This window comes from Stylophora pistillata, chromosome 4 (assembly GCF_964205215.1).
Source record: "Stylophora pistillata chromosome 4, jaStyPist1.2, whole genome shotgun sequence".
In the NCBI taxonomy this organism is placed as follows: Eukaryota; Metazoa; Cnidaria; class Anthozoa; order Scleractinia; family Pocilloporidae; genus Stylophora; species Stylophora pistillata.
The window spans coordinates 37,323,174-37,344,312 of record NC_142522.1 but is presented as its reverse complement, the minus strand read 5'-3'; the positions used below and the strand labels follow the sequence as shown (position 1 = coordinate 37,344,312).

General features: G+C 37.3%; 1 protein-coding gene across 10 annotated transcripts in view; it reads left to right on the top strand.

Moving 5' to 3' along the window:
- Nucleotides 1-20,857, top strand: part of LOC111328826 (neuropeptide FF receptor 1) — a 33,117-nt gene extending 12,260 nt beyond the window's left edge. For 4 of the 10 annotated variants that reach the window (XM_022933336.2, XM_022933339.2, XM_022933341.2 and 1 more), the window contains exons 2-6: nucleotides 4,356-4,473; nucleotides 15,036-15,205; nucleotides 17,924-18,115; nucleotides 18,686-19,180; nucleotides 19,444-20,857. In XM_022933336.2, coding sequence (XP_022789071.2) covers nucleotides 15,058-15,205; nucleotides 17,924-18,115; nucleotides 18,686-19,180; nucleotides 19,444-19,679 — 1,071 coding nt within the window. In that variant the 5' untranslated portion in view covers nucleotides 4,356-4,473; nucleotides 15,036-15,057 and the 3' untranslated portion in view covers nucleotides 19,680-20,857. Of the gene's footprint in view, nucleotides 1-1,639; nucleotides 1,774-4,355; nucleotides 4,474-6,499; nucleotides 6,521-8,198; nucleotides 8,343-9,599; nucleotides 10,033-14,391; nucleotides 14,516-14,788; nucleotides 14,940-15,035; nucleotides 15,206-17,923; nucleotides 18,116-18,685; nucleotides 19,181-19,443 lie in introns of those variants that run through there. The other 6 variants (XM_022933342.2, XM_088756941.1, XM_022933343.2 and 3 more) reach the window with 6 other exon arrangements.
- Nucleotides 20,858-21,139: the final 282 nt, after the last annotated feature.

The following is a 21,139-nucleotide window of genomic DNA, read 5'->3' as shown; positions in this document are numbered from 1 at the left end:
CTTAAGCATAAGTCCATTTTACAGGCTTTACTTTCTACGATTTCTTTTAATCCGCCTAATTTGAGAGGATCATTTTGTTCACTTTTCTTTTTTTTTTTTCTTTTAAACAGAAAACTAATCTAATTAAAAGACAATAAATGCATTTCAATCTTGTTTGGGGGGTCCTGTAGCCTCTCAAGTATTGTATTAACTTGTTTTTCCACGATAAAATAACTTCCTTTAAAGATTATCCCGTCACTAATACCTAAATATGGAATTTCCTTTCAAGACCATCCCGCGACTGGAGACTACGTAGCTCAATATGGAAAGATAATCATTTTATTTGGGAAATTTCAATCACAAAGTGAGTGCGAATGCGAACTGCTCGATGCTGACTCAGCGTACTTATGATATTGTATATAACTTTTTTTGTGTCTCTTTTTCTCATCAAAATAAGAAGAGCCAAAGTCAAAACATCTTGAATCGTGAGTTGATTAAGGTGTCTTATCAACTGGCAATTCCATAACTAATACAATTTTTCACGATCATTTATAATTGCATGTTACTCAGTGTGCTTTTTAACCATATGAGCGCCTGCTGCAGGGCTTTATTGCTGTTGAGAAATAGACGTAGTTTCTTTTAATTTTTCCCCACCAAAGAGCAAACGGAATATTAAGTGATTTCGGTCCTGTTTGTCAACTCAAGTAGTGTTTAATTTGTTTTGAAGTTCCACCTCAGGTAACCTCAGAGATTCATTGTTTTTATCGTTATCAATATCATTCCTCAAGAAAATTGACAACAAATGTGATTTGTTAGGTTGATGAAGTTTACAAAGGTATTTGTTTCTCTATGGAAGACTTTTAATCCCAAATTCTCGGCGGGTGACTGTTGAATCATAAGTCATTGCAAAAATGTATAAATAAAGAGAAAATGGTACGCAACGTTCTGGATATGTGTGATTTATAACATTTTTGGGTGGAGGATGTTTGAATTTGAGTGAAACTGCGTCAAAATAACCGCAAAACGTCCTTTTTGATGCGTAGAGGCCAGATGGGGTTGTTTCTTAATGAAGCTTCACTACAGACTATGGTCAAGGCGGAATTACCAAAAGTTGGCGATGTGTACTTTGATCCAATACGATCATTTCCCTTGCATTATTCGCAGATGTACTTAAGAAAGTGTATAATTAAAGCACACCCTGATTTCTTACCAATTGGAAAATTTTTTGAACTGCAAAGCTAGAAAAATTGCTGACAATCGACGATGCTATTAGTACCTTGGATTTATGGCGACTTTTGTTCAGTCATTATTTTTAATGGTCTTGAAGCAACGCAACTGTTACCACAATGACAATATACTTCCCCGCTACTATTCGCGATCGACATCCTCCAGCCCTCTTACCTACGAATAAGTAATAGGATAAGCTATTTGGATATACTTGGATGAAGGTTTCTCGGCGAAAATGCCTAATTAAGCCGAAATATCGCGCTTATCTATGACTTTTTTTTAAGTGTTCCATGTCGTATTTATTCTTTAAGTGGTAACACTTAACATCAGTCCGCAACACTTGAGTTAATGACTTATAGGAAAGATCGCGGAGTCATTAAAACACATCAGACAGTGATTCAAAGCTTTCTCACGCGTATCCATGCAAAGCAGCTATATTTACTCGTGACAGGCGTTATAAAACATGTATGCCGTGCTGCCAATGAAGTTTATAAACTAATCTGACACTCAGGAGAAAGAAGCCGGCTATTCTCGGTCTCTCAAACATTTGAACAAACACAGCCCAAGGTTAGATTCCTTCCTCTAGTCATTTTAATCTTCTATCATGTTTTTGAGTTTTCTTTCATTGCCTCGTTTGGCTCTTGAGTGGTTCCAAACGACTCAGAACATTCAACACGGAGCGTGGTATCCTTAACTAAATGCTCCCCAAAGATTGAAAACTCTTAAAATATCGTAGTGGAAAATTTTTACGGCATGTTTATTCCTTTCTGCTTAAAGATATTCACCTTTTTGAGGTTTGTTTGAGTGAAATATTGAACATTATATTAGGTCAGTTCATTCATGAATACATGACAAGGAACACAAAATTACAGAAATTTCAGAGCTAAAACTGATTAGCTAGATAACCTCTTGTTTGGATATTTATCTAAATTCTCTGAATGGGTTCGTATTTTCTGGAATCATCGGATTTCGCTGTTCAGTTGAACAATAACTTTTCTCCTTTACGGAATTTTATACGATATTCCTTGTTTTCTTTTCCTCGACAACTTCCGTTACGTAAATAATAAAAGTCAGTGAACGAATGACTTTTTTTGGATATACTCTTCAATGTAATTTATTGCATTTTAATTTATTTTGTACCGACACGCACAAATTGGTGCATCACAATTTAAATCTATTTGACTTGAAAAGGATAACCAAGAGGCCTGAGGCTTTAAGATTTTTGATACACATCCCAGAGTATGTCTTCATGTTATGATTTCAACTTTTGTGGCTTTCCTTGTGAAGGGGAAGATCAAAGCAGCGTCACGTTCCGTCAATTTTGTTTATCAACTGACTGTAACTGAACTAGCCAACGGATGCAAGAAAGATATGAGGATCGGTATGTTAGGGAATGATAGCAGGGAAAGATTTAATCACAATACCACTCAGACTGTTTCCAAGCCGAGTGCAGATAAACTTTTCTGAGATACATCGGAGATAACTCGCCCGTGATTTCCAAATGTTATCTCTTTTGTCACGTTAAAACGACAAGCTATGCAGTGTAATGACTACACCAAACAATTTTCTTAAAATCAAAAAAGAACACTGAACAAGAAGTAGTAGGATAAAATGAAATTCCATTAACAGTTCTTATTTGACCAAAAAGAGGACTCGTATTAACGCAATCAATGGAAAACATCTATAAGAGGCAGGTTTATCTTGAGCTCGGTTGGTGTGTAAAACGCACTGATTGGTTATACAAAGTTTGGGCGCCGCGCGGTGACAGTGCGGCGTATCATCATAGCTTAAATCTACATTTTCCGAAAGAGCACGTACACAAATTGATAAATAAACCACAAAAAGCCAAACAGGTTGACTTAGGCATTACGAGGTTATCGTCCAACAGCCTTGTGTGACAAATTAAGAAACCATAGTTCTGGAGCGAGGAGATCTCCGATATTACTTCATTATTGATCTGCATATGGATTATGACAAAGTATGAGTGTTGCTCACAGAAACAATTTCATTCTCTTCCTTCTTAACATTTCGAATTTTCAGTACTTGAAGATTGTTGTCTTGCTTTTCTTGCTTCAAAGCATCTTCTGATCTTCATTTTTGCTTCTCTTCCTAAGTCGACACAAGAACAGTTTTTTGAGGATTTCCGTTTGTAAAAACAGATGCAAAAAAGTGATATACACTGCTATACCCAAACACATAGTACAACCGATAAGTTTTTGCCTTTTAAGGCTAAACGAAAACTTTTAAGGCTAAACGAAAACGTTTACGCTTTCTAATATATTCTATCGGGATGGTTGCCTCACAAAGTTCAGTTTTAGTTATAATAACAATAATAGGAGCTAAATCGAGAAGAACGGAAGTATTGGGTGCTAATTAAGCTGTGTCTGAATCGAACTCTTTTTAAAGAGTAATTTTGCACGTACGTGCGGCTGAAGTCATGGTTATCGTGATAAAATAATATATTTTCTAAACTTATTTCCTTGTACAAATCAAGGGGGGGTAAAATAATAAAATGATTTTATTTTCTGCCTCGCGAATTTCCGTGTTCCCCAAATTGAAAATGCTCCCGTAGGAAATTCAATGGGAAATCACATTTATTTCACCACCTGGTGGTATAATTGAGTTCCCTCTGTCTAAAACGACAACTTAGCTTGATTTTGCATAAAACAACAGACAAATAAAACTTCCAAATCTTGACAGTTTGAAAAAATCAAAGGCAAAACCGATAATTATATGCTATCCCATGATAAAGAACATTTTTGATATATTAAATCCCTATCAGTGCTGAGACGTCAACAGTTTTCGCAAGATTAGAATAATTTCCACTACCGTTTTATTTTCGTCACATTTTTGACACAAACAAGCATTACTTTCGGCGTCTTCTTCAATTAATGCGATAAAAGCACTTAGAATGCATTGCATTATAGATAAACTACAACATTTAAATGAATATTTCACTCCTAAAGTTTCCTACTTTGAGATAAGAATGTCACCACACTTAGTACGGATCACCTGCTTAAGTAAAAATTTGAAAGTGTGCCTCTTTGATTCTTCCGACAGGTTTGGTTCTTTCAGTGTCTTTTACAAAAACCACTCCTACTTGTCATTTTTTCTGTAAAATCGATTGATGGCTATTGTTTTGCCTACAGTCTTGACCTGATTTTAATAACAAAAACAGAAGAGTCAAGGACAAGGTCTTTGGAGAAAATCACACAGACACACGTAGACGCGAGGAGGTGAACAAGGAATTCGAAGTCACTTTGTAAGGTGAGTGTTTATCCTTGGAAGTGGTTCTCTGTTTTTTTTTTTTGGCTTATAAAATAAATAAATAATAAATAAAATTGTGAATTTATATTGCGCAGTTTCCATGACGGGATGATCAACTGAGCATACATTCTTACCTTAAATTTATATGTAAAAGAAAAAAATTGAGATCTCAAGAGAAATAATTCAGGCCAATAAAATAGATCCTGACCCAAAAGCGGAATTTATGAGAACGTCAGAATTTTTCCTTTGATTTTAAACATCTTATTATTAAATAATACATTGAAATTGCAAGAACATTTCCAACCTCAACTAAGAAAAACATAGCAGACATTTGAGGTCAAGAGAAAATTCATTGTTGACGCCCACGAATCAAAACACAGGTGAGAATGCTCCAACGTTTTTGGTCAGACTGCCAGTTTATCTTGTGTGCGAGACTAAAAATTATTCGATATTATTGTTGCTCTATGTTTAAAAGCTTTGCAGTAACTTAAAATGTATCTGGTTTCCTAAATGTAAGGGGCGTCTGTGTGAGAAACAATTCACCTTTCAAAATTGAGGTCAACTATTATAGTTGTCTAAGGGACGCGATGTTTAGGTTGGCAACAGTGCCTTCGGCTTTAGTTCATAATTTAAAGCCGTTCTCTTTTAATGTGATTGTTATATGCTGATGTAAATCTGGAGCAACGTTATCGGGTTCCATGTTAATTTATTTGCCTTCAAATATCCTCTGAGCATTCTCTGAAACCTTTCTTCCGGTCCATCTCCCTAAAATTCTAATCTAGATGTCGAAATTTATGCTCTTCAGACAAACGTGACGCCTTTCATTTTCAAATGTCACAATCGCCTTGTAGCAATGGGGAGCACATGATAAATTAACTTCAGTTCTGTCAGAACACAGCAGCTGGCTTGACACCAAAAGGAAGTACCCAACGTGATACTGATGCTTATTCTATAAAAAACTTCCAATTTACTCTTTCGCCACACCTCATAAAATAAATGCAAAACCTTCAGACATTAGATTTCTACACGACACAGCATGCAGTTGTAATCTAAGACCTTTGCTTAGTCTCCTTTGACCATGCTGTGTACAGTGATTTTAGACAATTCAAAAAAGCTTTTTTTCCGAGACTAACACGCTACTAAAGAGAATCCCTTGATTGAAAAAATTGTCTCTTTTCCTGTTAACAATAAATATATAAATTAAATGGTTGGCCAGAGCTTATAAGTTAACTGAATTGATGAAAAATGTATTGACACACTACTGGCATGCTCTTCTCAAGCACTCCGTCGCAAAATTTGTTTGTGAGACCCTTAAAATCCTGTCTACCTTGCAAGAGTGGCAAGTGCTTACATTCTGATTTGTGGTGTTCCAACCCGTGCACATTCTCTCAGAAAAGACGACCATGGGTCACCTAGTTATGGAAGCTGAAGATCATGGTGACTATCTCAAATTTCAAAGTCACTATTAGCATTTGCGTTTCTGAAGTGAGTCGCAGTCAAACCTATTCGCGCGTATTAGGAGCCTCATGAAAATATGATATGTCTAATTTTAAGGCGAGAGTTTTCCAATAATCATAATAGTTTTAAAAAATTAAAGCAAGTGTTAGATGATAAAACATATTTTTATTGGATGAGTTGATCTAGGCTTTTCTTTTTTTCATCGGCGGTAGTTTATCATTAATTTTCATTCTATTTTTGTTATTTATACTACCGCATACTGAGGCTTAAATTCCTCATGCCAACAAAGACCATATGCCGACTGTACCTTGTGATGAGCTGAGCCTAATAACAAGCCAGCCAGCCAATCACTTATAACTTGGACCCTGCAGCTATCAATCTGTAATCTAACGGGTATTTTGTAAAATTCACAATGGCTGTTTTTTTGGTGAAATTTCTTTATCTGTATCGAAACTGGGGAAGCATGGAAACTGCCAATTTTAAGAAATTATGAACAGATTTCGTAACATGTTTAAATGAGATATTTATTTTGTTGATAGCTGGGAAGACGGACGAGACTATGAATTAAGACGAAGAAATTCTGAACGATGTAGGTTGCTTAGTGATTCACAAAATTATTTTGTCTCTTGATTGTAATCTTCACTTGATGCTCTTCCAAAGATGTTTTTTTAAGAGAAACTTTTGTCAAATAGAGATATGCTGGAATTAATCCAGTTTTAATCAACCAATTACTTAATTGGTTGATTAAAACTTGGTGATTGGTTGATTAAATACGCTTTAATTTGCTTTAATTCTATTTAATGTTCTGCTGTATTTGATTTTAATTAAGTAGTATTTTATAGTACACGACCCCACAAGCTTTTAGCTTTCATACATATCGTGTATGAATAAAGATAACCAACTAACCAACCAACCAAGCCTTCAATGTAAATAAAAGCGGCATGGACTACAGTAAGGAAACCTTACGAGAGTCTGACAAGGGATCTTAGAAACTCTCTCCTCTTCTTTTACTGACGCACCAAAGCTATGTATATAGTTTATAACAGCAAATACAGTGGAGTCAGTGCGGAGGATTTTGGTATTAAGAAGGATCGTTGTTGGACTCGATAACGCTTCAGACGTTGACTAGCCGCACAAATGCTATGAAAATAGCAAAATTAGTCAGTTGCAAATGTTTCTCTTTCTTTCAAGACCTGTTCGATATTCTTGACACATTGATGGCGAATTGGTCAAAACTGCAGAGTGTTATCGGCAAGAAGTAGAGTTAAAGATAAATTTGAGGGTTATTCCGCTCTTTTAAGTTAATTAAGAGATTCTCTTAATTCAATAACGTGATAACTCGTTTCACTGACGTGGTGATTGAATAACAGTCGTTTTCACGAGTCGCAATTTTATCCTGGTTATGTCAACCAAAGTTTGGCTGTTGATTGGTATATCCGGTAGCAATGGGAATCATTTTTAAATGATCACTGATTCCAGTTCCTCTATTTAACTAAGTTTATCTGCCAGGCGCTGAATTGAAACCAATATGAACAACAGCCTTGTCTACTTGGCTATTGTCAGCGGAATGCTAAAATGAAACCAATTTCAGACATAAGGCAGGATACATCGTTTGCATTCTTCAGATGTATACAAGTGAATCACTATTCCATCGACAACATTTTGATTTCCATTTAGGAGAGCAATTAATATCAATTGCAACCTATCATTGTCCGCAATGGTGGTAACTGAATATATAGAATATAAGAACAAATTAACTAACTTTCAACTTTTGCGATTCGTGTTTTAGATCATAGTTAACCGATTAACATGTTTGGATAGCCTTACCGCCGTCCAACTAATATTTACTTAGTGTTAGAATAACAAGGAGGGCAAATTAAAAAACATCAGTACATCATGGATCGAATTCTGATAACATTGGCTTTGTCGTTTATGCTACAACTCATTATAAATCTTCCTTACGGAACACTTACTATTTTCTCGTCTTGGATGAATCTGCACTTTTGTTTAAAAGGCGTTGATCCATCTGACATTGGCTAGTTTAAAAATAACGTTATGAGATCCGCCCTAAATATCATGACCTTTTTTCTGATTGTTTAATTAACGATAGGATCTGGCCTTTCGTTGACAATTAATCTAGACGGTGTTTCATACGACGGTGACATGTTTTCATCTTCTCTTTGTTCTTTCATTCAAGCCGAAGTTATCAACTCGGGAATCACTAAACATCGTTTGCTATTTCTCCATTTTTTTTCTCTTTGGACAAGATGCGGATATGATATAATATAACACAGAGGGAAAGGGAACTACGGGCATTGTTCACCTGCATGCCTCAAGGATACACGAATGTGTTTTCACTTACTAGGGTTAAGTAAGCTGAACGTTGTCCAACTCAAGGAACTTTGTCGACGGTACGTTAATTTCAGTATTACATGATGAAATTAGTCGCCTTTAATCTTAATGAACTTTGAGAAAAGCACACTGTTATCTAGAGCCACCCTCGCTCTCCAAGCCATCTATTTTAAAGATTAGCCGTACAGCCTAAGGTGTAAGCGCCTACTTCACCTTAAAACGCATACATTACATCCTACTCTTCGCAAACACCTTGTAGCAACAGTGATGATAGTTGTAACAATGAGAAATCACTCTGTCATTGACTCTGACACTTTGCCTGACCGGGTATTTTAACTAGGTCATGCTAACAATGTTCCAAAACGAAAACTTAGGGGTCGCTGTTTATAAATACGTATCATAAACTGTGTCTCCATGCTAAAATAATCACCTGCCATACACAAGTGGCATTTGAAATGTGTGCGGGTGTAATTTAAGCTAATTTTTTTTCGACCGATCAAATTTTTCTGAAATCAGTTGAAGTTGTAGCAGAATGTCACTTGTCAGCATATTGTTTTCGAGCCTTAAGGTTACATAAACTTGTCCAAACTCCACTCTCCTCGCTAAATAGCGATCATTAATCGTGTGCATTAATTTTAGACGTATGCATCACTGAAACGTTCGTCACGCATAACCACATAAAATCACTCTCAGGCAGGTGCTAAGAAGTAAGGAAACGATTTCGACGAGTTTGAAATTTTTGCTTCGTTGCATCATCATAAATCTCTGACAGGGTGAAAGTTGCGATGGATACAATTTTTATGAGAAATTTCTGCCCGGACTGGGACACGTTGGTTGTATCGTAAGTTAGAGAAGCTCTGCCATCTGTTTGGTGTTCTTGGAGATGGCAGACTTCCCCGTTTGTAAATGTTTGATGATCCCATTTGAACTTTGATAATAACCTCGCTTATCGGTTTTTCACAAGCGGTAGTTTACAGTATAGTTTAACAAAAATCAGTATCAACAGCCCAGGTTAAATGAATATCTGGAGTGTGTTTCTGTCAATGTTTCAATTGAAGTTACAGTAAATGATTCTCATACTTCATGAATAACGTCGTTGAAAATTACGGGTTGGAGAGAAGCTCTTGTACATCGAACTGGAGTTAAAGACATATCTAAGGTTATCTAACTCTTTTCTTCTAGGCATCGACATTTTCTATATTTTTTGGACAAAATTTTAGTACCTGGCGAGTACCAAATTGTAAGCAATGTATACTGATCCCTCAGCAAACATTTAAACAAAACGTCCTTGTCTTTATCTGCCGATGTGCGAAAAAAAAAAATTGGCTTTACCGGAATGGGGTCAATCAGGCACGGACTCTGATGTATTGTACTGCCATGCTACCAAAACAAAAACTTCTCAGTAAGGGCGAGACTTTCAAGGCTTTACTTTACTTTTCAAAACCTCAATTTAGCGACTTAGTTTAGCAGCTGTAGAGAACTACTTGTCAGTCACTGACGGAACGATTGACGGGAAGAGTGTGGAGTTACTGTCTGCTGTGGGGTGATGCCTTCCTTAATTAGGAAAGCTTTCCGTATGCCGCGGCTTGTACAACAACAGGAGCTGCTTTCGTGACCAAGTCTGGTATGCATAAAAACAGGCTAAGTAACAAGAATCCCAATTAATTTGGCAAAACGGAGAAAAGACTGCTTAGGTGAATTACCGCGGCTCACGCTAGCATCAACAGAAGTACAGCCTGAATCACGAAGGTAAATCAGTTTTATTGATTCTTACAGACTCGCTCTCACCTAACAGATGAGTTCCAATAGTCCTAATTTCAAATAACCTAACCGAAAGATGTATACTTTTCTTGACAGCAGGTAGTTGTACAAGCGGCTTTTAGTTGATATATTCATCGTTCATTTATGGTACTATTCATGGTTAACTGTAATCGGCGTTAAAATCTGCCAAGATCAAATAATGCATTTTCGCTCTTATACTTTCTACAATGCAGTGCTTTTTTTTGCCTTTGTTTTTCAACGCAAGTTAATTATATCGATATTCTGGCTTTTAGAATCAATATTCTTGCAATTATAATTTGTCAAACAGATTGATACCCTATAAGAGAGAACTGTTCTGGCAGACAGTCGTTTTGGTGGGACTGTTCGTGTCTCAATAGTGTCTTTTTAAAGCCCTCGTCATTGGCTTATTCTCGCTGTGTTTCTGTTTACTTACTGTTCCTTCATTTTGACCCGATACAACCTTTAAACAAAAAAGTCGTAAACATTTTATATCAAAATCTTAATTTTTTTGGAGCAAAAAAATCATTTGTTTAATCATTTTTCTTCACAAAGATTGCTCGTGTTTCAACCAACACAGATGTCTTCTGCGTATTATGGAACTCTTGTATCCTACATGTGTTTTAGATTAAACAAGATAAAAGCTAGAAAGTTTGCTTCTGCTAGCGATATCCGGGTTCCGAGACCGGATGATGAAGATTTCTCTTTTCATAAGCCACTGAAAAGAAAGTTTTCAATAAGACTTATCATGTTTTAGTTCTATATATTTAAAAAAAAAAAAAACTTGTGTGTTTCCTCTATGGGTGGTAATAGCGGCGCGACAGTTTTTGAAACGGCATTTTTTTTCTCTATCGCCATAACTCAGGAGCAGAAGACTGTGAACTGCGAGTCATACGAAAAAAAATCAAAATATGATGTATGTTATCTAAAGTTAAGAATATGGACCATTAAAAGGCCTATAAGTTTAAAAGTATGCTAGGCCGTGGATATAGGTAGACTCACGTGAGCCTTAGAATCTCTCAACCGAAAACGGCTTCGCCCCTATGAAGATAATAAGACTTGTGTGCATGTTTTTATCCTGATGCGTGGTCCTTGTTCCGTCTTAAACTTTATGGTCCGCCAACAGATAGTAATCAAACTCCCTGCCTGTGGTAAGATAACGAAGATAGAAGAGATTTATCCGAAATTTATCTACAGTGCAAGTAATTCACGAAAAATGCCTCAACTCGCGACCTCTGCCATGCCATAACAGGTTTTCGGAGTTAATGTCAGCATTGAAATGATCCAGAGGACATAGATTGCACGAAAACAGCCTAAAGCTCTAGTCTAGTCTAAAGAGAGAAGGTTTCAATTTTGGTTTCTCCGGCCCATACTTCCTGTTACCAGAATCGGATCAGAAGGGCCTGGCGCCCAATCACCCACCGGAGCAGTGATCCGGCAGCTCTGACTTAATTAAGTTGACGTTTCTTTCATTAGCTTTCTAATTGAGCTAACCGCCTCCCGGTTAGCTCAATGGATAGAGCGCTGGACTGTTGTGCGGGAGGTCGAGGGTTCGAGCCCCGGCCGGACCAACACTCAGGGTCTTAAAAAAAAAAAAATTGAGAAGAATTTGCTGCCTTTCTATAACATCAAGAAATGGTTAGATATTCTAGTCTTTTCGGATAGGGACGAATAAATGGAGGTCCCGTCTCCTGCAGGGTTGGGGTAGGAGACGTTAATTTCCCACACACGAGATCACTGTGTGATGGATGTCCTCCCCTGGGGTGGGATGGGTGGGAGGGTGGACTAGCACGAATGGTTCCTATGTTCCTTTCTAGTCCTTCCCCACTGCAAAACTTAATGCAGTGAAAATGGACTAAATTAAAACTAAATTAAATTAAATTAATTCAAAAGAAAACTCGTCCAATGTAACGAAACGTTATTTTGAGACTTGCAAATTTGGTGTCAGTTAAGGGGGTCCTAAATGGAGCTCTTAAGCGACTTAACTACTTATGGTTGAAAAAGCTAATTGAATTATTCTCAACAAACCTGCAAATTTTCAGTTAGGTCTTAAAAATTTTGTGGGCAAGTGAAATGAGAAATTCGTTTTCTAAACATGAAGGTAACTGCAAAATACTTTTAAGCAAAATGGTTCGAAAAAGATCCTAGAAGTTCTTCGAGCAAATTGGAAGTTTTATTGTATGTTCTGCATTGTTCACTGCCCAATAAAAACGTTACTAGAAAATGACAATGCTGCTGATTCACAATATTAGACGTATAAATTATGGCGAAGCATAATGATTAGTTTTCCTCAATATTTATGTTTCCTGATACACTCAGCCGCTTTTGTTGAGTTTTTAAATTCACGCTATTGACATGGGAGTTTTTTCAGGAGTTTTGGTGAGTTGCTTTGCTTGACCTCATAAGTATTTATATCTTCGGCTCTAGCATGTGAACTATCTACTGTTTCAGTGACTAAAAGAAAAAATTCCTGCAATGAATTTTTCTTTACTTTGATATTGTTTTTGAAAAACCCTTAATTTTTGGCTCAGGAAATAAAATACAGCAAGTTTCCCACGTTTTATCTTAAATAATTCTTTCCGTTGTTTGTTCCAAACAATCACGTGAACATTCAAACCGGGGAGTATAAAATCATCTAATCAAAACGCTGACTCACGAGTTTATTTTTAAGACGTTTGATATAATGTGGTAAATTTTTTCTGACTCAGCAACAGATCGATCAAGGTCTGTCAACACCATTTGTCTTGGTTTAAAATAACGTGCGGCACAACGGTGTTCTTGGGAAGCGCGGCCGTCTATGATTTACCTAGAGCATACAACACATAATCTTGTCTATTTTGGTTAGCTTGCTACCAAGTCTATCAGAATACAGTAAATGACAAAATGTTAGGTAAGCTCTCGTTTGAAACGGAACAAATGTTGCCCGCACTGCCGTTCGACCTTGTGACAACCATTTTTGCCTGGTTCTCATTATCAGTAAAGGAATGATACAACTTTGGTTTTTTTTTTTTTCAATAAGTAAAATGCTGTTTTTATACGAATAGTTTTATTACACGTATGTTGTAAAATTCCGATTCCATCTCCGCGTTAACCGAAGCCATAAAGGTGGTCTCAAGAAAGAAATACTGACCTCTGATACTCAAGAGAGTTTGAGGCTCTTTAAGACTTTGTTTTGACGAAAAGTTACACAAAATATGCACCTAGTATACCATGCTTTTGTAATCAAGCAGCGCTTCTCTAGAATTTTGAGGTCCCCTTCTCGGTCGTAGAGGTTAAAAGTAAACCTATAACTTGAGTGAGTGACTCACAATAGTGTCTTAAGCACGGCAGTTTCTCTTTTGATCATATCAGCCCATTATGTTTTTCCTTTTCACGCCTAAATTCCGTGGCACGCTGTTTCCTTTTCACGACATACTGTAGAGTTCTTTTGGGTATACCTTCCCGTCGGCAGACTTTGAAGACATCATTACTTTTAGCGTTGTGTGGTTTCGCATGACCAGCGATTACTGTCTGTTATTTGCGTTAAGTGGTACTAGACACTTATGAATCCATAGTGATTTAAAAGCAAATTGAAAGCACTATCCAACCGGGAAAGCTATAAATAGAATTAAACGAATATGGAATGAAACTCTGAAAAATCATAGGTGTTTCGCGTCGTAATTATTAGTTACCATGTTGGTAGCACTCACCAAATTATATCTTTGAAAGTAAGGAAGTCAACGATTTAAGCATTTACTCAGAACAAAGTAAGTTGTATTGGACACTTAGAGGCAAAGAGCTCGAGTTAAATGTTTTATCACTAAATCAGTTTTAAACCGCAACAATGAATACAAAGCGTCTGGTTAAAAATGTTCAATATCGAGCGATCTACGATAGAGTCTTTCGTCAAAACGAGGTTGCCTTCCTGTCACACTTTTGAGTATGTCATAATATTTCTGTTATCATGAAACAAAACCAGTGACGTTTAAGCAAAACCTATCTCTTCGTGCATAAAAGCGCTTATTATTAAAGACAGATTAACACCATTGTAATTGCATCCCTGTTGAACAGACAAATGCAAATCACAACTCACAGCTCAATGCAAGCATTGAATGAAACCACTTGAAAGATGGGTTATAATTTCGGTTAAGAGCATCGGACTCATTGTCTTAAACCCACTGACATATTCACTAAGAGAATCGTGAAACGGACGTTCCAGAGGGTACCACACGCGCTCTCTTTAAATCCCGCTTCTTATCTCTTCCCACTGTGTTCGGTATTTGCAATAAAAAGAGGCATTACAAAGGAAATGATGGAGCGTTTTCTTTACCTCCTGTTATGACGTCATCTAGTTTGGTACGTTTCAAACTCAATCAACTCAGTGGAAAGCGCAGAGTTTCTAATTAGGATTGAAATAACATTCTCCAGCGGAAAACTTCGACCTCACGGTGTGCGATTGGAGGGTGAGAACTAAGTAAGTGTTATACGGAAGGAGAGGTATTTTTGCTGAATTTGGAGAACTTTCAGCTCGCTTCCAGCCGTTCAGTACAGGGTTAAAATGACTGCAAGCACGGTCTTCGGACCACGGAAAAGTTTGTTTAAGTTAATGTCAGACTTATTCTGTGTTTGCGATCGTGATCGACCTGATCGTATGTAAACACTCGTCAATCATTTGACGGAAAAGGGCCATTGCGCGTCCCAATGCATGAAAACATTTTAGCATTACTAGTCAATTAATCAGTAACAGTTAATGGTCGTAAATTAAGTGACTTCTTTCCTCTTCAAGGTACCATTAGCTGACATTTTATTACGTCCAGCCTTCAGCACCTAGGTGATTTTGAGAAATTAAGCATATCTGTTTCAAAAGAATGACGTCGCTCGATCAAATCCAACCTTCCGTACGTCACGTTTCTTTTAAATAACCAATTGAGTATGCGTCTTTCAGTCAGGTAATGGCTAGCTTATTAATCATTTATATGTTGCTGTGCAAACAGAACACATCGCCTCTAGTCTGAGATGGACGCCACCTCGACTGTCGCAGCAATGGAGACTAGTAATGGAACAAGTATGAACACAACAGCCACACCAGGAGGAAAAGGGGTTTATGATCCTTTGTCGGTCATCACAATACGCTGGATTATTGGAGCCATTATTGTTTTCGTAGGTAAGGAAACCTGCAAAGCTTAATTGCCATCTGTACATGCAATACTCAACTTAACATGAAGGTCATCTTTGGGAATGTTTTCTGTGGATGAAACCACCCCACGGCCGTACCTTTTCTGTAAAAAGCTTTTAGCATAATTTATTGTTCTGTTCTAGGGGCCGAGAAAAAGTTTGTCCAAAATCTGAAATGAAATGCAAATTTTTTGCTACAAAGGGTAATCAGATCCATACTTCTGAGCTTCTTCTTGTTAAGTTAAAAATTCAATATGAAAGGTCTCTATACATCTTCGAGTGGAATTTGATAGATGTAGCAAAAACAGCGGATCTATCGATTTTGATTTCCTGCATGCTTGTAAACCATGATTCAAGAATTTTTCGTGAGTTTCTAAGCTATCCGATTCAATCAGCTTTAATTTCTTGAAGCACAATATATATTATAATGTAAAGCAAAATTCAACAAGGGGTTGTTGCTCTTCTGTTCTGAAACATCCCCACATAGATGCCTGTAGGAATCGAATGAAAGTTGGCATAAACGGGGAAAGAGTATTCAAATTATTTGACTAGGTCATGGGCGCGAGAACTGGCCGTCTTTCAGTGATTTTGAGACTGATAAGCTAGAGTTTGTCCTTTGCATCCTTTTAATTTTACCGGCGGTTAATTAGCTAATTCCTATAATAACTTCCATAACCGTGAAAAAATTTCAGTGTTTTTACAACCGCTCAGCATGAAGTCAATTTAAACAAAGCGAAGCGACAAAGGAGCAGAAAAGAGTCAATAAGCACGACACAGAAGGATAGTAAACGAGACCTCGTCATAATTGGTGCTCTCCCACGCTCAGATAAATAAGTGGTTGCTTGTTTCCCATTTCCTGCTTACAATTTGTCGAAATTGATTGAGAACTTCTTGACGTATTTTCTCCCAAATCCTTTGCGAATGCGAATGAAACCACATTCCATTCGCTCCGTGGATGTCTGATCAACATTTTACAGAGCGATAATTGAGTACTAACTATGCGTTAAATGTTTTACAAAGCTTAAACTATGGTTCATGATTACTGACCAAAGCCGTAAACTTTCCTATTTTTTAACCCAAGTTACATTTGTCTCTTTCAATCCTCACACTAATTATAACCACAGTATCAAGAAGTAATCAATCTGTGGCCATCGTTGAACACTACTGTGCCAAGTCGATTTCACGGATTTGTTATTAAGAACAAAAGAAAAACAAAAAATTTACACGACGTCAGTCTATTAGCAAATGGGGTGGACTGTTAATCAATTCAACTTGTTTAAACAAAAAATATTTATCTTCTAAAAATGTTATGATATAAACCAATTATAGCATAATTGGCGGCAAACTTTAGTCGGCGCCAGGCAACAGAAAAATATCATAAAATACGCGGAAGTGAACTATTTGCTCGAATGTTTTCCTAACTCAAGTCTAACGTTTAGTTAAAAGCACGCAATTAGGCTTTGATAAAGGTCCTTTGAGTAATTGGGATTGACGTATAGATGACAAGATCAGTACACAGTGTTACGAGACTACAAAAGGCCGGGTCTCGTCGTGATGTCTCGGAATGCTCCTTTCTAATTGTCTATTTGGATGAAATGAACGACAGTTGTCTTGAATTAAAATTTTTTTGAATACATAGACTCCCAGTGGTTCATTTGTATAATACCATGAGTGTAAATATTCAGGGTCATTTATTTCAACTTTGAATGTGTTTAGTAAATATTAGCAAATGTGGAAGTCAAATCTAACAAAAATTACAGCTTGTTCCGGGTTCGGCACTGATTTCTTATGTCTCCGGTGAAAACACAAACGTGATGGTCAAGTTTAGTTTCCTCGCGGTGTAACATAGATCACTTCTAGAGAGCTTTTTAAGTGCTATCTAAACCACTCACTTGTAACATAATTATACAGCCTAATGACGCGATACCCAGCGATAAGCATGGTTTAATTGTAACTTTGCTCTGCTTCAGTAGCGGCTACAAGAGTGCTAGTCAGTACGCTTCAACACCTTGTGCCTGCCTCTTTTTAACTAGAATCGTATTTTTCAAAGCTTTTCCTTATTTTCCCGGTATTAAAAGATTCCTTTACCCCAGTTCTCGTCTGTTCTTCACCCGTTTGAGAACCAACATAGGCCGTTTCGCTGAAAATTATTACTATCCTCTATGAGCCTTTGCGTTGTACTTCGGCTAAGTGCGGAAGCAAAAATCGATTGCACTTCTTTGCTACGAATACATTTTATTTGCCTGAGTTGCCATTCATCGATGTATCAAATCTCATGATAATTGGTCTTAAAAAGACTTCCATTGCTGATGAGCTGGAGGAACTAGACTAATGTAGATTGGTCACTTACAGCTTTTACCTAAAGCTGGCCTTTCCTAATACCAGTATGAGTTTAAAATGCATTAAAAACAATAAAGAGTTTCATCTTTTGGCTACTGACTGCAGGAGCTGAAAGATGAAACACTGTATTTAAAGCAAAAATCCTTATGTGATCAACTTTAATTAGTTTAAGTTCCTTTAACTCATCAGTGATGAAAGTCTCGTTAAGATCAAAAATCTTTTGCACATCTTTATCATTATGTAGCAGAACCCACACTCCCTCAAAATTACGTTGAATCTCTTTTAATGTTTCTAATACACCCTGTCTATTTAATTCTACGATGAGTTACTTTAACCCATTCCTTTCACTTTATTTTCTTTCTGGAAGGGTCTATCGGCAACGTAATGGTTTGTGCGGTGGTGTACAAGAACCAAAGAATGCAGACGGCTATGAACTTGTTTTTAGTGAACTTGGCCGTGTGGGATATCCTGGTGTGCTTATTCAACATTCCGTTAACGCTAATTTATAATCAATTAAAGTCATGGCCTTTTGGACTCTTCTGGTGTAAAACAATGCCAAGTAAGTGGACTTCCTGTAATCATTCAATAATTCACTTTGCTTTTCCAGCTTGGCGTGGGTTCGTTACCCCCACATGAGTAGCCGAAACGTTATGTCGGAAATGCAGTCGACGACAATTGGTATTGAGATGGTCAAGAGGGATTTAAAAAAGGAAAAAATTAAAGCTCTCCACGTTAAGCTAGCTATTAACACCTTTATGCATTTTTAAAGATCTAATCAGATTTAGTATGGTTAGGACAAAAATGAAAGTTAGCTTTTCTTTGTTAACAGATCCACTTGACAAATAGCTTTGTCGACCCTTTATTTGGCTAATTACCATGTAGGCCCTGCCGAGTATAATTATAAGCATAATGGTGAACAGATAAGTATTTCAATGAAAAAGACAAAAAAAGGAGATGTTTCTTGAGTGAGAATGCATGGAGTGAAAGTTTGGGTGAATGTACTTCCGTTACAGTCTAAAACAAGATTTCACTTGAGTGTCTCTCATCCAAAATCCAGTTGTCTTTCTTTAGATCCATATTTTTTACCTTTCCAAGCAAAATCTCCTCATCGTACTGCGATTTTTTTCAGCATTGCAGGTTATGAATTTGAGTGCATCCACTGGTTCTCTGGTGGCCATTACAATTGAACGCTACCGCGCAATCTGCCTACCATTCACACCACCCCTTTCAAAATTTCAAGCCAAGCTTATAATAGCAATCGTTTCAATGTCTTCGTTTCTGGTTGCTTTGCCTGAAGTGGGAGCTTACAAAAAAGCACCACCATTGGGATGCATGGAAGTGTTTCCTTCAGAAGATCTCAGAAAGGCATACTCATTATTTCTCTTCCTCTTCTGCTATTTTCTCCCGTTGTTATTCATTGCCCCAGCGTACACCAGGATGATTTTAAAACTGTGGCGAGACGATCGTGACAAGAACTCGTCTTCAAGTGGAGTGACAGAGGATCCCAAGAACCATAAAAGAAAACGAAATGTCTTAAGGATGATGGTCATTGTTGTTTTGTGCTATGCCATTTGTATGTTGCCCACGTATGCCACCTTCTTATGGCTTGACTTTGGATTATCAGGTACCTAATAATACCATTTGATTTTCCTTGCAAAAGCTGTGTGAGGGGATGGTGGAAATGTTCCTTTCATCGTATATGTGAAAGAAACGAAGCTCACATGTTAAAGAGCGATCTAACTGTTCGCTTGACTAAGGGTGCCAGAGGGCATGAGAGAGCAGAATTGTCAATTATTTGTGTCAGAGTCTTGCTTATAAATGTTACGGTAGCGTGCTAAAGATCTATTCAAGTTTGCGAATCAATGACCTATATTCTTGTTTTTCTAGGACCACCACCGAATTACTATTTCGCTTTACTCAGCCTTATGCAGATGATTACGTTCATCAATAGCTGTGTCAACCCTATCATTTACTGGTGTCTCAGTGATCAGTTCTCCAAAGGATTCAGGAAACTATTTTGTTGCAAAAAGAGACTCAACACGTGGAGTAGACATACGCAACAATCATCTTCATCGTCATCGGATCCTCACCACCATCATCAAACTATACCAACGAAAGTATGATGTGAAACGACGTGACGCCATCGTGAATGTGGTCCAACGCCTTCGTTGGACCAAGATTGTAGAGAAATGGATGCGTCACCTTGGAATACTCCTCAATCAATCAGAAATGGAAACACAAGGGCCTGTCTGCAGACCATACTCATAAGCATAAACTATAGGCATTTATTGACGTGGCCAGACATAGTGGACACTGAAGCCGTTTCAGTGACAAACAAAGTTTGACTGGGTGAACCATCCTTACTTGAAAGACACCCGAAAATGACTCCGTTATGTAATGTGGATCGATGGAGAGCACATCGTTAATAAGCAAATGCTAGGACAGATGAATTCGAATGGATAATAAATCGTAGTGGGCTAACATAAATCGTAGTGGGCTAACATAACCCAGGGAAGTGTTATTGGTCCGTATATCAAACGATGAGTAAGGTGTCTGTTATGACCTAATATGGCACTAACAAAACTGCTCACAAGCTAACTTTCCAGATACAACGTTGGCGCTTAAGAACACAACCTTACAAGGAAAGCAAATTAAAAATTAAAAAAAAAAAAAAAAAAAGGAAAAAAAGATTATAATAACTGCTGGAAGTATGAAAGATTTACAGCAGCGATAACGGAGACAGAACTAGTCCGTGCGCACAGAACAAGTCCGTGCGCACAGAACAAGTTTGGTGAGAGTGGGTGGACAAAACATCATTTCAATTGCTGTACTTTGCTAATTCAAAGTTGCAAACAATATATTCATTAAACGGCTGAACTGAAGAAACAACGCAGTAATAATGATAAAATACAATGATATCAAAAGTAGAAATCTGGAACGATTTAAATTTTGAAGGACACTTCTGAGAGGTTTGCAAAATAGAATGTTTCTTCAGAGCTTACTTTCCTCGTTCCGTCAAAAAATTAGGAAAACGATGTAGGATCAACAAACTAGGTAGTAAGTATAAAGACACGCCAGTGAAACTGAATTTTTTTTCGTAAGCATATAACCATTTGGCCTTTTTTCCATATTCTCTATACACCCCCGAGTCTCTGGCCGATGACACCCTCTAGTAATTTAAGGTAGATTTCCCTAGTTTGCGAAGAAAGTTTGCCGCTAGACTAAAAGGCCAGCTGCATCTTTGTACAAAGCTGAAGTATCATTGCAAGATATTAAAATATTAATGTACTCGTCGACACAATTGTCATCTCCTATCATTCAGCGTTATCTACCACGGTGGTTTGGTAGAGAGCTTACAACTGAGGTGGGGGGAGGCCTGAGATAAATATCGAATTAAAATATCTATTCATCATTCAAGGTAAAAAAAAGGAAAAAAAAAGAAATGAATGATAATTATGAATAAATCAACTCATCTGTCTTCCCGTCAACTGGAGAACAAGCCCGCTGCCGTAAAATAAGATTCCACGAAAACAGAACTCCGTCTTTGAAGAGTATATCACCTAGCATGTTTTCTTCCCGCGTG